The 14931-nt window shown below is 35.6% G+C and overlaps 1 protein-coding gene across 6 annotated transcripts in view; it reads right to left on the minus strand.

Annotated features, from left to right (window-relative positions):
- LOC148604245 (uncharacterized) overlaps window positions 1-14091 on the minus strand; it is a 30170-nt gene extending 16079 nt beyond the window's left edge. The window contains exons 1-7 of one of the 6 annotated variants that reach the window (XM_088549991.1): window positions 13851-14091; window positions 8812-8866; window positions 7698-7904; window positions 7082-7246; window positions 6203-6265; window positions 5299-5508; window positions 4235-4399 (exon numbers count right to left, since the gene is read on the minus strand). In XM_088549991.1, coding sequence (XP_088406117.1) covers window positions 4235-4399; window positions 5299-5508; window positions 6203-6265; window positions 7082-7246; window positions 7698-7904; window positions 8812-8821 — 820 coding nt within the window. In that variant the 5' untranslated portion in view covers window positions 8822-8866; window positions 13851-14091. Of the gene's footprint in view, window positions 1-4234; window positions 4400-5298; window positions 5509-6202; window positions 6266-7081; window positions 7247-7697; window positions 13582-13850 lie in introns of those variants that run through there. The other 5 variants (XM_088549990.1, XM_088549987.1, XM_088549989.1 and 2 more) reach the window with 5 other exon arrangements.
- Window positions 14092-14931: the final 840 nt, after the last annotated feature.

The following is a 14931-nucleotide window of genomic DNA, read 5'->3' on the forward strand; positions in this document are numbered from 1 at the left end:
CATCCTCCGCGCAGTAGACTACTGGATCTTTGTAGTCGCCGTGAGCGTATTTCACGTAATAGCAGAAACCCGAGGGTCGCTGCAGTTGATAGGCCTTCGTGTAGGAGTGTGGTGGATCCGGCGGACAGGTGTTGAGCTTCTCCGTGAAGCACTCGAAATCCGCGTATATCGCGAAGGGGACTCTCATCATCTTCTTGAGATTATGGAAGGTTATGGTGGCTCCTTCTTCCGGCATCTCGATCCTGACCGCTTCTTTCTGGGTGCAATACTCCATGTGCTCGTCCAAGATGTCCTGCCTGGAAAAGTGGGAGAGGCATCTGCGGCAGAAGAGCTCGTGACCATGCTCTGAGATTTGGGAGCTCAAGAGTCGTGAGAGGCTCTTGATCCAGCAGTAATGCTGCTTATCTTCGCTAGTCAGGAAGAGATCTACGTGGGTGGGACCCGTATTCTTGGATATCTTGAGTGGGTAAACTTGGAGATCCTCTTCACCATCCTCACACTTCTTCTCCCCATTAAACCCATAGACGTTGACGTTGATGGTGGGATTCTGCCTCTCAAATTTGTCGATCGCCCGGTGAGAGACTGGGAAATCGATGCCGTCAAAGGTGAGCTCCCCTGTCCATGGTTTGTACCGAGATACGCGGTTGGCTGATTTCTGATCGACTTCTTAATGATGTAGGGCTGCCAGCACCGCCCACTGGAAGCAGCGATCATCCTCATTTTTCACGTTGACAATCGCCTTCTTTTTCGCGAGGGCTGATGGAGTCGGAATGAAGGAACCCCCTTGAGCGGCTTGAATTGGTTGAGGTGGATTTCTAGCCTCTCGATGCGTCCGAACGTCCACCCACTCCCATCGCGCATGTACTTTGCCATATTTACCCTGATCTTCCCCATCATTAAGTCGATTTCCAATTCGAGGTCGGATGACTGTGTGAGGGTAGTGAGGGCTGATTGAAAGTAGGGGGTGACGTAGGTATTTTTTCCCAGTCGCGGGGTTGGTCTTCACCATCTCCACTAGAAGCACCAAGATCACCTTCAATCCCTGCTTTTTGACAACAAGCCCATCTGCGATGGTTGTAGTGACGGTGCTCCGACTTACCTTCAGAAAAGTGGTCACGTCGTGCTGCTTCGCGGGTTCGATGACGACCGTGCCAAATACACCGTTCAGAGCTTGCCGTCTATCGACGATCTTGATCTCATCCTCAGCTGAGGCGTTTTTGATGTTCTCTTCAACCAGCTGGAGCAGATCGTCTCTCTTGAGCTGGGAGTACTTGGTGAGACCACGATTCTTTGCTAGCGCTTTGAGCTGCTTCTTGCTGAAGACTTCCTGGCGTTCAAATCTACGGGTGGTTTTCTCCTCGATGAGCTTCACCAAGGCCTTCTTGTTCTTCCTACTGACCCCCCTCAGACCCTCGTCCTTAGCTATTTGACGGAGGGTCTTCATGGTCTCTTTCACCACCATCTTACCCTCGACTGGGATAACCTCCTCCTCCTGCTGACGTGGTTGCCTGCTATGTCTCCAGCAGAGACCATCCTTCCCGGGCTTCCCGGAACTGCCCCTTCTTCCTCTTGAGTTCGACGCCGCAGGTGGTCTTCTGCTCCCCTGGTTGATGCTCAAATCGCAGCTTCATCACCTCTGCACCACAATTTTGACACTGCGTGGTGTGTTCATCCACCTGCGTCAGGTTGGGGGCATTGCAGCACTGCTGCTGCCTTTGCGGAGTTGGGGGTGCTATCCTCCAAATCTTTTTCATTCTCCCGAAAGAAATCCATCATATTTCTTTCGGATGTCATATTTTTATTTGTATCAATCTGTGACATCCTTCCCTTTAAGGTGTCCTTATCCACATCCCCACTATCCTCTGGGGCGATCTGGCTCTGTTCCAAAGACATAATTCTCGTATTTACCCTATGCTCAATAGGAATGCCGTCCGTTTGCATTTGGCCGTCGGGGTTGGGGGTACTATGCAGGATTTCCCCTTGAAAATGGCAAGTGCGGCAGAATCGGCCTTTTGATACTACTTACAATTTCATGGCAACGTTGAATGGGATACCAACGCACTTCTGCGTCTTCGCTCAATATAAACGAGCACACTTCCGCGTATTAAGCGTTATACACCAAACGTACTACAGTATTGACCATCGCACTTCATCACAAGACATAATACTATATGTACGAAATCTTATCCTGTGGAAATTGTTTCAAATTATTTTTTTCCGGAGGATATTTTTTTTTCACTATGAAACACTTTCCACACCTATTCAACTGTTTCCACTACTTGCACGAAGATATTTAACAGAATTTATTATGTAAAAGCTAGAGGTATTCCCAATCCCTTGATTACTCTTGTACACAGGATATAGTTTCATACTACAGACATGAAAATAAAATATCACGAATGAAAAAATACGTGTAAAACATCCCCATGAAATATCATCCAGGATACTTATAAATATCTGAAAACATCATGGATGAAAATTAATATCAAAAAGAATCCTGCAACATGTCATATTAAAAACTATCAACATCGGTTACACTTATAAAACTGTGAACTATTTTACCCCACAAAAACCAAGCTCCATTTTTTTTACATTACCCCGAAAGAAAACCCTTTCAGACACTGGTATGTTTATTCATCATATGGTTGAGTATGGAAACAATTTAAGTAGCACTCCAGCTAAGAATCATGCAAAATGTGATTCATGGATAAAAAGCCTACATATTTTTATTTTTGATATTTTGTTTGAATTGCCAAAATAAAAAAAAATTAACATTCAGTTTTTCATATAACCCGTGTTCTTAGGAGATAAAATTATATAGAATGCACTGTAGATTTCAAAATTAAGGGACATAACTCTGTAAATGACACCCAAATACAATAGAATCTATTGGATTTTCAATGTTGATTATCTCCTAAGAGCAGGCTGATTTGAATGAATAATTACACATTTCATAGTATAGACCCATAAAACAACTTAATTACAAAAATAAAAATATGTAGCCTTTTTTGGGGTGTATCACATTTTTTCAGATTTGCATGATTCTTACAAAGATAGTTACTTAATAGCTGCCTAGGAAAACATTAACTATTATATTTTTGCCGGTGGAATGTATTTCACACTGGATACTATTGGATGTTACATATACAGTGTATTTAAGTGCAAAGCTATTTTACTTTATTCTATAATGAAACCATATCTTTAATCCATGGAGAGCATTGAAGAGCAATGAGCATCACCTTTGGTTTGAGCCCAGCAAGTAGTACAATGTAAATATAATTTAATTGATTGATTGTTTGATGGGGTTTAACGTTCGAGCAGCAATATTTCAGTTATATTCAGGCGATGAACATGAAATGGATGATAAAATGAACATGAAAATTTAATGATGATGATGAAATGAAAAAAGGGATGGGACACAAGAATAGTAGGTTCGACAAATTTTGATTGATACTAGAAAAAAGAAGGATGGGTAGGGTCTGGCAATTTAGCCTCCTGTGGCGGAGCGCAAAGGTTCCTACTCCTATCGAATACCACAGTAGGGTTCTTTAACGTGCGAGGAATGTGGCATATTTCCCAAAACGATCCACCTCTATGGTTTGCGGTCAGTTTTTCCGTATTATAGCCTGACGACCCCAGCATATAACATGCCAGGGGTACCCCATTCCACCACCTGGGGCACACAACCCAGTTATACTCTGTAGGCTGAGCGCACTAGCCTCTGGCTATGGTTCTGAGCACTCTTTAGTCGCCTTTTACGACAAGCTTAGGCCTATTCTTTTAACACCCAGACCTACACGGAGCTAAATATAATTTGAAATATTGTACAAATTTAGCATCGACCTTTACTCACAAAACTTGACCATCGCTTAGAGAGTAAAGGAAGATGGTTGTAATAGACATACATGTATGGTTTTACAGTAATTTCATTAGTTCCTTCTACATGTATGTTATACTGTTTCAGTAACCTGACGAAATGTCTTTGAAGCTATGGACTGATTAACAAGTACAAAAACATGAATGTATGAATGGTCTAATCAACAGCTATTGTGTCACATGTTTTTTTTTTAACAAACGTTATCAATTAATATTTAAATGAAACATACAGTGCACAAGGTTATCTCTGGTTGTACACGGAAGTTATTCAGTAACGAGAATAAACAAAATGAACACAATCCGGTTTAAGTCTTTGTTTCAATGTCTACATGTAGGTTGTAGATATGAAGTAACTTACCGAAGCAGTATGCTGATTTGTCAACATTTAACTGTAGTAAATAATAAGTCCGATAGCTACCACAGTTTCTTACTTTTATTGTAAGTTGTTGTTCACATTTACTTGTTGGTCCTGTTGTACACACGACCCTTTCCACTGTACGGTTAACAGTGACAGGAATACTACCTAGAATGTACAATAAAATACAACACTATATTATAAAATAATTTGCATACTTTGCGCAATTTGGATATTGTTTTTGTTTCACGAAAAAGAGTTGATTTTAAATGGAAAACATGATCCCGAAAAATACCACTTTTTGAATGAAAAGTCTTGAAATAAAATTGTGTTCATGTAAGTACTACTTACTAGTATGTATACATGGATCTTTGATACTGTTCATTATAATTAAAAACAGTATATGCATTGAAAAAATAATTGTCCTTGAATAAGAGATGTACATATTGGCATAACAGTAACATGTACGTGAGTAATTAAATGAGACAGTATCAAAGTACATGACCAGAACTTAAAACATGAAACAAAGACGATCTACATACACAATGTAACAAACCAAATAAAACTGAAGATCAGGAAAACAAGAAGTCACTAAATCACTATCGGTATGAACTCCCATAAAAAACGGGAGTGACAACAGGTGCTCCAGAATAGTTCCACCAGCGACACTTGTCATATTGTGAGTTAGTTTAATTCGATATTAATCTAGCAGCTCCCAAACTCGAGTCATAAGGAAGTCCATTCATTGGTCTAATCACAAAGGTGTCCCATGCAAATAGCAGAATGTAAAAGTTCAGTGATCAATGTTTGTCAACATTTAATGAAATACTTCTTGGTGCTGATAATAGCGAGCACAGCTCAATTCGCCCCGAAGGTCAAATTGCAATCAAGGTCGTCCCTTTTACTTCCGACCCAACCTCAGTTCCAATGACAAACAAAATGAAAATGCCAGATTTTTACGTAAAAGAAGAAATGCATTTATGTTTGTAAACACTCACAAAAATATTTCAGAAATAATTTATTACTAATACACCACAGTCACCGGTACTTAACTGGAAACATCATACCGTTCATCCAAAGCGGGAATACGGTTCCACATTGCATCAACGGTTGACTTTCATTGACAATATCATTTCCGGAAACGCTCTCAATCCTGTACCATCCAGTTTTCAGTCGACTATCTTCAATTGCAATGTCCCCAGGTTGTAGTGTGTAGTTCGACGATCGTTGTTTCTCACCGTGCAGTATTTTGTAATTCTTGCTGTGACAATGGTCGTCTTTTAATATTAAAATAATAGTTAGACAACAACGTGTACTCTCCTTTCTGTCACCCAGTACTGGCAATTTTCCTTACAATGTATTAGGTTTTAGCGATACACGAAGATGTGTTATCTTCTGATTGATTCAATCACATGATATATGCGCTTTCTTACATGTAGAGGTCCATAAATATACACTTTAAATTTCATCATAGAATTTAAAATATAAAAAAGACATCTTCAAAGTTCTACTTATTTTAATCTCTTTTCTCGTTTTTATGATAGAAATAATTAATGCAAATTTTGAACACACCGCTCGTGAACATTATTGACGAGTAGATTCGGTGGGGCTGGTCTTGACTGCTAGAGGCCTTTTAGTGTACGTGGTACCAATTATAAATTAAAGAAGAGGCTTTAGCCGTTTTAAACCTTTTAAATTTCAATCTATAATATTTAGACTTGGAATATTTGCAAATTGGAACTAGTTATTGTATCTGTAGGGTTTTTTCATGTGGCCTTTTCCATTTCATAAGTTGTTCAGTGGTTTTCTTTGAAGAAGCGGTATTAATGACTGACGAGAGACAGTGAATGTCAGTGGTATCAAGATCTAACTGTATCAATGTTTTTAAATTTTTTCTCTTGAAATCGTGGGTGCTAAGTGCATAGGAAATGACTATTAACAACAGCATATAACAACTCATTAAATATAAACCTTCACAGCCGGGACTTAAACCATTGGGGGAGGTCTGTCCTTCAGCACAGGGTAGTTTATCACCTTGAAACATAAGACATATTAAAATAAGATTACCTACATTATTGCAGACATGCTAGTATAGTACATTTGTACCTTTATTTATACAGTGCAAGACATAAGCATACACCGACACAATCACAATTTGTCTCCATTATATAGTTCTATGATATAGTAACATCTGATATACAATACAAATAAGTATATCAGGTTATACAACTCATACGTTATGCCAGAGCTTGCCGAAACTACGCAGACTTTTTGTATCGCACTAGAACTCTAACTCTAAATAGGCTTCTGGAACAGGGTTATGTTGCTACAAGAATGAAGTCATCACTACAGAAGTTTTATGGTCGTCATTATGAACTCGTGGATCGTTATGGTGTATCCATCAGCACCATGAAAACTGATTTATTCAACGGGTCATAGTTTTCCTTTCCTCGTTTGTCTACCCCGGACTTGACTTTTTACGAGCAACTCGGCGGGTGTTTCTAGAAAAGCAGAGGACGCTTACCCTACCGGTGCACCTGGTCCATGCTCCCAGTTTTTAGTGGAGTCAGAGTTGCTCATTTACTTTTGTTACTTTGTATGTATGATTTTAGTTACTTTATGTTCTTTGTTGTGTATGTCTATTTTCCATGTCTGGTCTTTGTACCTGGATTACATTCTTTTGATTATCGCTATAACTTTGGTTCCCTTGATTACTCTTTGTATGTATGATTCTAGTTACTTTTTGTTCTTTGTTGTGTATTTCTGTTTTCTATGTTTGGTCTTTGTCCCTGGATTACGTTCTTTTGATTACCGCTATAACCTTGGTTCCCTTTATTATTATTTACTTACCAAAGCAATAGGCCTGATAACATGGCATTGTTGGAACTAGATAATACACCAAGTAATCGGAGCAGTTTTTGATTTGTATGTTGTAAGAATAAGCACAACAATTCCCATCAAAACTCGAGGCACACGCAGTGCCGTCTTCAACTTCGTAGGTAGGTGGGTAGGATCCTGAGAGAAAAAAACATGTACACGTCTCATTTGTAAAAGAGTGGGTAAATTCAATTGTTTAGGTCACCTTTTACATGTTTCAATATGTGATTTATTACATGTACATGTATGTGATCGAACAATTTGATAATGTTTCTTTTTTCTTATTTTTACAGAGACCAAACTCACAAATGTAACCTGATATCTTGATTTTTTTATTTTTTGTTTTTCATGTTTTTGTTTTTTTTTACATGTATGTGATCGAACAATTTGATAATGTTTCATTTTGTTATTTTTACAGAGACTAAACTCACAAATATAACCTGTTATCTTGCTTTTTTTTTTTTTTTTTTTTTTTTAATTTTTTTTGGTTTTTTTTGGTTTTTTTTTTTTTGTTTGTTTGATTTTTGTGTATTTTTGTGTATTTGTTTTGTATTTGTATACTTTTCCGCATTATTTACGCAATTTTTACCTTTTAGCCAAATAGGAGACGACGTTCCACACCGGAATCCGCCCAAAATACACTGTGTTGGCATTCGTTCTCCTGCTTTACTGGTCACCCTGTACCACCCTGATGTTAATGTGTTGTCACAAAGAGTGGAGTCTACATTATAAGCAACAGAACGTGTTGCTTCGTTTTCATCGTCTAAGGTTGTGTAAAAACGGCATGGGTCGGCAGCTGTGTAAAAACATAATGACAGTACATGTACATGTACAACAAACACCAACGACATTACACGTTCTAGTTAATACTTGTCCACACGTTCACTTACCGTGAGCTTTAGTGTAAATTAATTTTCTCCTAGATACAATTATATTATTATTATTATTATTTTGATTCTCCTGTCATAAACATTCTTGAAAGTGTCGACCCCTCAATTTTCTCAAATGGGCAATAGTTGTATAAACCGATGTGAAAATAAACTTACTATTTCCTGAATATACAATCAGAAAGTGTTTTATTACATCGAAAGAGAAAGTAGAAAAATTTATACCAAAGACTGAAAGACACAATTTTCTACATATGTAGATGTCAGGAAGTTAGAAATTCCATATACCTATTCTACTAGTCACATACAGTCATATGTATTTATCTTGAGGAGACAAGAGATACGCAAATCGACCAATTGACTGTGCACCAGCCAAGAGCACTGAAAGTTGAAATCTCTTGAAACGATCTTGAAAAACAATGTACGGCGAGATTTCCGAATACAGTATTAAAACTCTAGCCAATACCGTAAGAGCAAGGTTGTCAAATAGTTCCACGGAGGCCAAATAGTTAGGAAACGTGAAACTCATCAGAATACACTCCTGATGTCACGCCTCATTTTTGTTTATTAATAAGTCCATACTGGCAATGCTTAAGTTGTGTAGTAGTGTGATGCCTTGTTTTTTTTTCAGTTATATATGTAATTGTATTTTGTTATATTGCTAATTAAATGTGGATCCTCTTTATTTCCTCGTTTCATCTTTATATGCCTTGTACTTTGATTTGGGGGTATCTGAATTGATGCTTCGGTATTTTTAGCCGATATTCAGTCAAATCAATATTCAGTGCCTAGAGGGAAGCATATAATTATACTTACAAATTTGCATGCCAGATACATGTAGTGTCTTCAGATGGTGGAAGAGGTTCTTCCACTATAAGTTACAAAAATAATCATTCATATATAGATTGTAAATTTCGATATGACTCACATTAAAGTGAATTTAGTCGTCAATACCAGCCCGCATGGAAGCTAGCCATCAATAACTTAGCCGTCAATAATATTCATGAGGGTGCGTTCAAAAGTTGAATTAAGTTATTCATATAATGAAAACGTTAAATAGGAATAAAAGTAAGTAGATTTTTCTAAATATTGTTATATTTTTTTGTTTTCAACAGTACTGTCAAATGCGGGACCGGGACCAGAAATTTGGAAAAAAGGGGTTCTAGATGGTTTCCCGAAATAAAGGGGGTTCAAGGATATCTCCTCATTTTTGGCCAAATTTTGCACGGAATTAACAAAATTCTCCAACAAAAAAGGGGATTCGGCTCCGCCCTGTGGATATTCTACTGACTATAATATTTAATTTCCATTGTTTGGGTTATTTGTCATAATATAAATTAAGTGTATTTACAAAGTCCGATTTAGAATCAAATATCAAAAAAATTTCTAACCGACAGAGGAAGATGTTGAAATTCCCAGTATTTTGGGAATTGATAGTCCTTAAGTGAGTCTAAAATCTCATTCCAGTCACAAGGTTGACTAATGGAACCTTGGTTCCAGCCACCGACGCCAAACCTGTTACACTGGTGGTAAGGGGTCCCTTTTTAATTTTTCTCAATGACAGAAGAAGATATGGAAATTCCCATTAATTTGGGAATTGATTGTCCTCAAGTAAGCCTAAAATCTCATCGCAGTTCCAAGATGAACTAATTGACCTTGGATCCAGCCACTAATCTCGTTTTTGGTACATAAATGGTAAGGGGGCCCTTTTTTAAAATTTTCTCATCGGCAGAGAAAATATGGAAATTCCCAATATTTTAGAAATTGATAGTCCTCAAGTAGGCCTTAAATATCATCCTAGTCTCAGGTTGGAATAACTGACCTTGGACCAAGACACCGACTTCGAAGTTGGTACGTAAGTGGTAAGGACAGAGGAAGATATGGAAATTCTCAATAATCTTTAAGTAGGTCTAAAATCATGAAAATCTCATCCCAGTCAAAAGATGGACTAATGGTTCTTGGTCCCAGCCATCGAAACCAAATTTGGTACATAAGTGGTAAGGGGCCCCTTTTTATAGGACTGCAAACAATTTGCGGTCTTATAACGTTATGGCGCAGTTGTCGTCGTACATGTAGTCATCCTTGTCGTTTTTGGACACTTTGTTACCATGCGATACTTTTCGTTGTGTATGAACAATTGTTCTGAAATTTTGATATGAGTTTACTTACCACAAATTGATGGTTCCTATTTATTGTGGACTTTTTGGCCCTACGGTTTGAGAAAAAGGGACTAAAAAGGGTAAAAATAGATTTTTAATTAAAACCCATGTAGAATGTTTATTTTATTCCGATTTTAATTATTCTTTTTTGTTGTGTTCCTTGTTGAATTATTGTAAACAAATGTTTCAGCTGATTCCATGTATTTTGAACCATTTTCAATTGAAGTATGGCAACATTTTAAAAAAAAATTTGATCCGAATTTCAAATCCTTTTATTTGATTCCTTATTACAATTCTTGCCTGAATTTATCAATCAGATTTCAGATATCTCTTACGATTTTCGAGTTATAAGGGATCAAAGGGGCCACTCCCGAAAAAATTCACTTTTTAAAATATTTTCGTCCGATTTAAAAAAAAAATAATATGATCCGTCATAAAAATCCCTGCCTAATTTTTTCAGTAAAATTTTAGCTTTCTCGTACGGTTTTAAGGGGCAATAGGGACAACATCCGAAAAAATCGATTTTGTTGTTTTTAGTCCGATTTAGAAAAATACAATTTTATTAGATTCCTCATAAAAATCTTTGCCTGCATTTAGCATAGAAATTTCAGATATCTCCTATGTTTTTCAAGTTTAATGGATCAAGAGAGCCACACTCATTCGATCTGATTTGAAAATTTTTAATTAATTCGATTTTGTTTTACAATATAGTGTCAAAACCATGTGTAGTATTCATATAAATTGTAATACCTTTGTGTTTCAAAAACTGATATAGTGTCCACGCTTGCCCCAACTGTTCAGTGTTCGAGCAATGCGGTCGCATCATGCTGTGTTTGGTAGAGCTTTTTATTAAAATTGTCAGGACAAAGGAAGATAAAATTATGGAAATTCCAAATATTTTAGTAATTGATAGTCCTTAAGTATGCTTAAAATCTCAGTTCCAAGATGGACTAACGTACTAATTGACCTTGGTCCCCCAGGTTGACTCCGAATTTAGTTCGACGTTTTTTGTTTTCTTTTGTTCTTGTTTTTGTTTTTTGTTTTTGTTTTTGTTTTTGTTTTTTGCAGCATTGCTACTAGATCATACTCCTTTTCACAAAACGGGCAAGGTACATGTACATTGTACATTGTATCTTTGGTTGCATTAAAGGTCACCAGTGTGTGGAGGCTTAGCCCTAGTGGGGACTCAGGGGTCAAATCCTAATGAAGCCCTCTGTATAAATCGAATTTGAATAAAAGTAAATATCAGAATAAACCAATTCGTTATTTTGACTGCGAGAAAATATATACAGGTTTGTATTAGAAAAAGGAATTGAAAAAATATACACATTATATTCGTCTTGCTCGAGATACTACTGTGTAACAATGAGTTGTTTTGGTAACAAATTTGTATCTTTTCTCAAAATCTCTTCCTTGCTATCAATACACATGCAACGGAAAGTTTGAAAAGTATCTTGAATAGTCTACGTTTCTGTATATTGCAATGTATTTAAATAGTTACCATGGAATTTTATATACCTTATATTATTGAAATAAAAAATCTGCCTTATATGTAAAAAGTACATGTAACTTTTTCTTTTCAAATAACACATACAACTTTTCACAACGTTAGTACTATTTACACTTTTCCCTGTTGCAAACCCGTGGGCAAAGTTCAAAGAGAAATAGATTTGTAAACCTTGAAACTACATGCCTACATCTTTAATACGTACTATTTTGAAGAAAAGTTTATTATTAGTGACATTAGCAAAATGATCTTTAAGGGAGACAATAAGCGAAATTATCATAGTTCCCAAGGTCAAAGTATTTTTTTTTATTACCATTCAAAACTAATAAGATATTGAATATTGTTTATTATACTTAAGAGTCTAATTCATAGGATTAGAAGATAATTGTAAGAATAATATGCACGTTTATATACATGTTGAAAAAAACGTAACTGCACGGATGTTGATTCATAATTGCCACCCCCCGCCTAAAATTTGTAGTTTTTTTTGTTTTTTGTTTTTTGTTTTTTTGTTTTTTGTTATTTTTGTTTTTTTTTTTTGGTTGAAATCTTGACTTTTTAAAAACTCTGACCAACATAATTTTCTTACTTAGCGTTCTATCTACGCTCCTAACCCGAAATCCTGGATCCACCCCTATTGCGTATTCCCATGAAATGAAACCTAATGGAGCGCAGCTACAAGATTGTCGAAACGGAAACACACAAGCAGAGGATATTCATGATCTTCAGTATCCTGCGGAAATAGGAGATGTTATTTCTTCCATTATGACAAAACTCTCGAAAATAAGACTTTGTCATGAAGGACGTGATCAATTCAAATGATTTCATTTACTTCAACGCGCTTTCAATTAACAATGGCATCAAAAAATTTAATAAGAAAAAAATACTAGTATCATTAAATTGAATTTCTACTTGTAATTGAACTTCCCGGATTTGAACCCGGTCAGGGAATTATTATACAACTGGTAAAAACGTCAATAGAAATGACATATTGTCTACGATTTTTACATTTATAGATATGATGTATCAATAATCTTCATCTAGAATTAACGACCGATAGACAAACATAACTTCCTTCGATGTTAAAAAAATGCTGCATGTGTGCTAATAAGCTTTTGAATACAAGAATTAAGCCATAAGCATAATCTCATGCGGGCTGAATTGGCATTATAGCCTTTTCATATAATTACATTTTGTGCATTTGTTTGGCGACTGAAGCCTGCAATTATAGGAATTTATTTGCATCTGTTTTTTATTTACTTATTTTTTTTAAACAATATAAAGAATTCTATGCACACGCATGGCCACATGATGGGCATCTTCTGGTTAAGATTGCGAACGATCGATATTTTTGAAAGTTTGCTTCTTATTTAAAACGTATTTAGATACTCCCGATTGTCCAACATTTTAGGACTATGGAGTTCTGATTGTCCTAATTTTATTCTTGTTAAATAAACAATGCCTGAATCATCATCATAATTTAAGGATAGCAAGGTTTTTTTCATTGTAAATAAATAAATAATAAGTAAATAATTACTAGATTAAATATATTTTTTTTCTTAAAATAGATGGAAGATAATTAAATTTGAATTTGAAATATATATTTATTCCTTGTTAAATTGTTTTGGATATTTTAATCTGAAGCAAATGATATTATCAAAAAATCATACTTTTTCAAAGAAAAGTGTTTAATATATATATTTTTTAAAATATCCAGTAATTCCTTTTTAATGATTTGGGAATCAAATTCTTAGCCTCCTATTCTTTTGATACCCTGACCCACACGGAGCAATACAGAAAAACAAAATATTAATCAAGACAAGTATTGATTCAACAAACCAAAGAGATAAAAACACAAACAGAACAGTAACATCACAAACCTAAAACAATACTAATATATATATATATATATATATATATATATATATATATATATATATATATATATATATATATATAATATATATATATATATATATATTAATAAAAATGCACTCTTTATGGGACCCTAAAGCTGTCTTTATCAAAATATTTTCTGATTAACCAACATATGTATTTCTTATCAAACCATTTCCAATTGTCTAACATTTTTTTACCTGTATTTTTTTAAAGTTGGGCAAGCGGGAAGACACAATATATATTTATCGATTACAAATCAGGAAAAAAAAGTGGAATATGACAGCTCTTACCTGTACACTCCCTTATTGTTAGCAGAAGGAGACACACAGCAAAGAAACACAAATTTATTTCCATATGTAATTACATCAGGTATTACTTCTTAAAGCAGATTTAATATACATGTACATGTATTTCCAATGTAGATCCTGCCATACATGTACTTCTCATTTCCGAATCGTGCTGTGTTAATATCCCGTTACTAATAATGATTTATTAGTCAATATGAATACAACAACACTTCCTGCTTTATATACTTACAGCTAAGTTAAACGGATGGATGAGTTATCATGTAACAATGCATTGCTTAAAAAAGTTTCATTGTACATTTGAAATAACAAGTTTTTAAAGGTAATGCATGCGAGCGGAACATATTAATATTGATTTTATAATTAAAATGTACCATGATCACATTGTATAAAAATATGTATTGCTACTTTAAGGAAGCTACTTTATGTTAAAAATTACATCATTAAGAAAACTTAGTCTAGTCTCGGCAGGCCATGTCAAGAAGCGTTTTTGCGTTTTATAACTTTCAAATTCTTATGGATGTCGTGGAGGACTATGCAAGAAAATGGATAAAACGAGAACATGAAGACATTGATTCACCGTAGAGTGAGTGAAGGGTGTGAGGTCTTAAATTTTGAAACGTATGAAATTTTTAAGTAGGACAATGATTTTCATTGCTACATCAGTTTTCGAAGACCCTGATGTTGCAAAAACATTGTCTACTACACATGACAAATATGTTGTCGTACCAGCCGACAAAGCCAAAAACAACATTTTCTGGTCTGAAAACCACATTTCATCCAATGTTCATTATCAGATGTAGGCGTAGAAAATAATAGCAGTAATAGGACCTACAGTGTACTGCTACCACACTCTCCAAAGAAGATATAGTGGAAAACCATCAACCTGAACAATCCTCTTTTAGTCTCTCTACCAAGGACGATGATTGTGACCTACCATCTATGTACTGGATTCCTTAACTCTACAAGAATCCATACAAACAACATTACATAGTTGGATCTGCAAAATACACCAACAAACCTCTTTCAAAACTTTTAACTTCTATATACACAGCTGTCAAAGAAT

The sequence above is a fragment of the Perna viridis genome, chromosome 10 (assembly GCF_037379345.1).
Source record: "Perna viridis isolate PV_CMFRI_1.1 ecotype Kerala chromosome 10, ASM3737934v1, whole genome shotgun sequence".
NCBI classification, from domain to species: domain Eukaryota; kingdom Metazoa; phylum Mollusca; class Bivalvia; order Mytilida; family Mytilidae; genus Perna; species Perna viridis.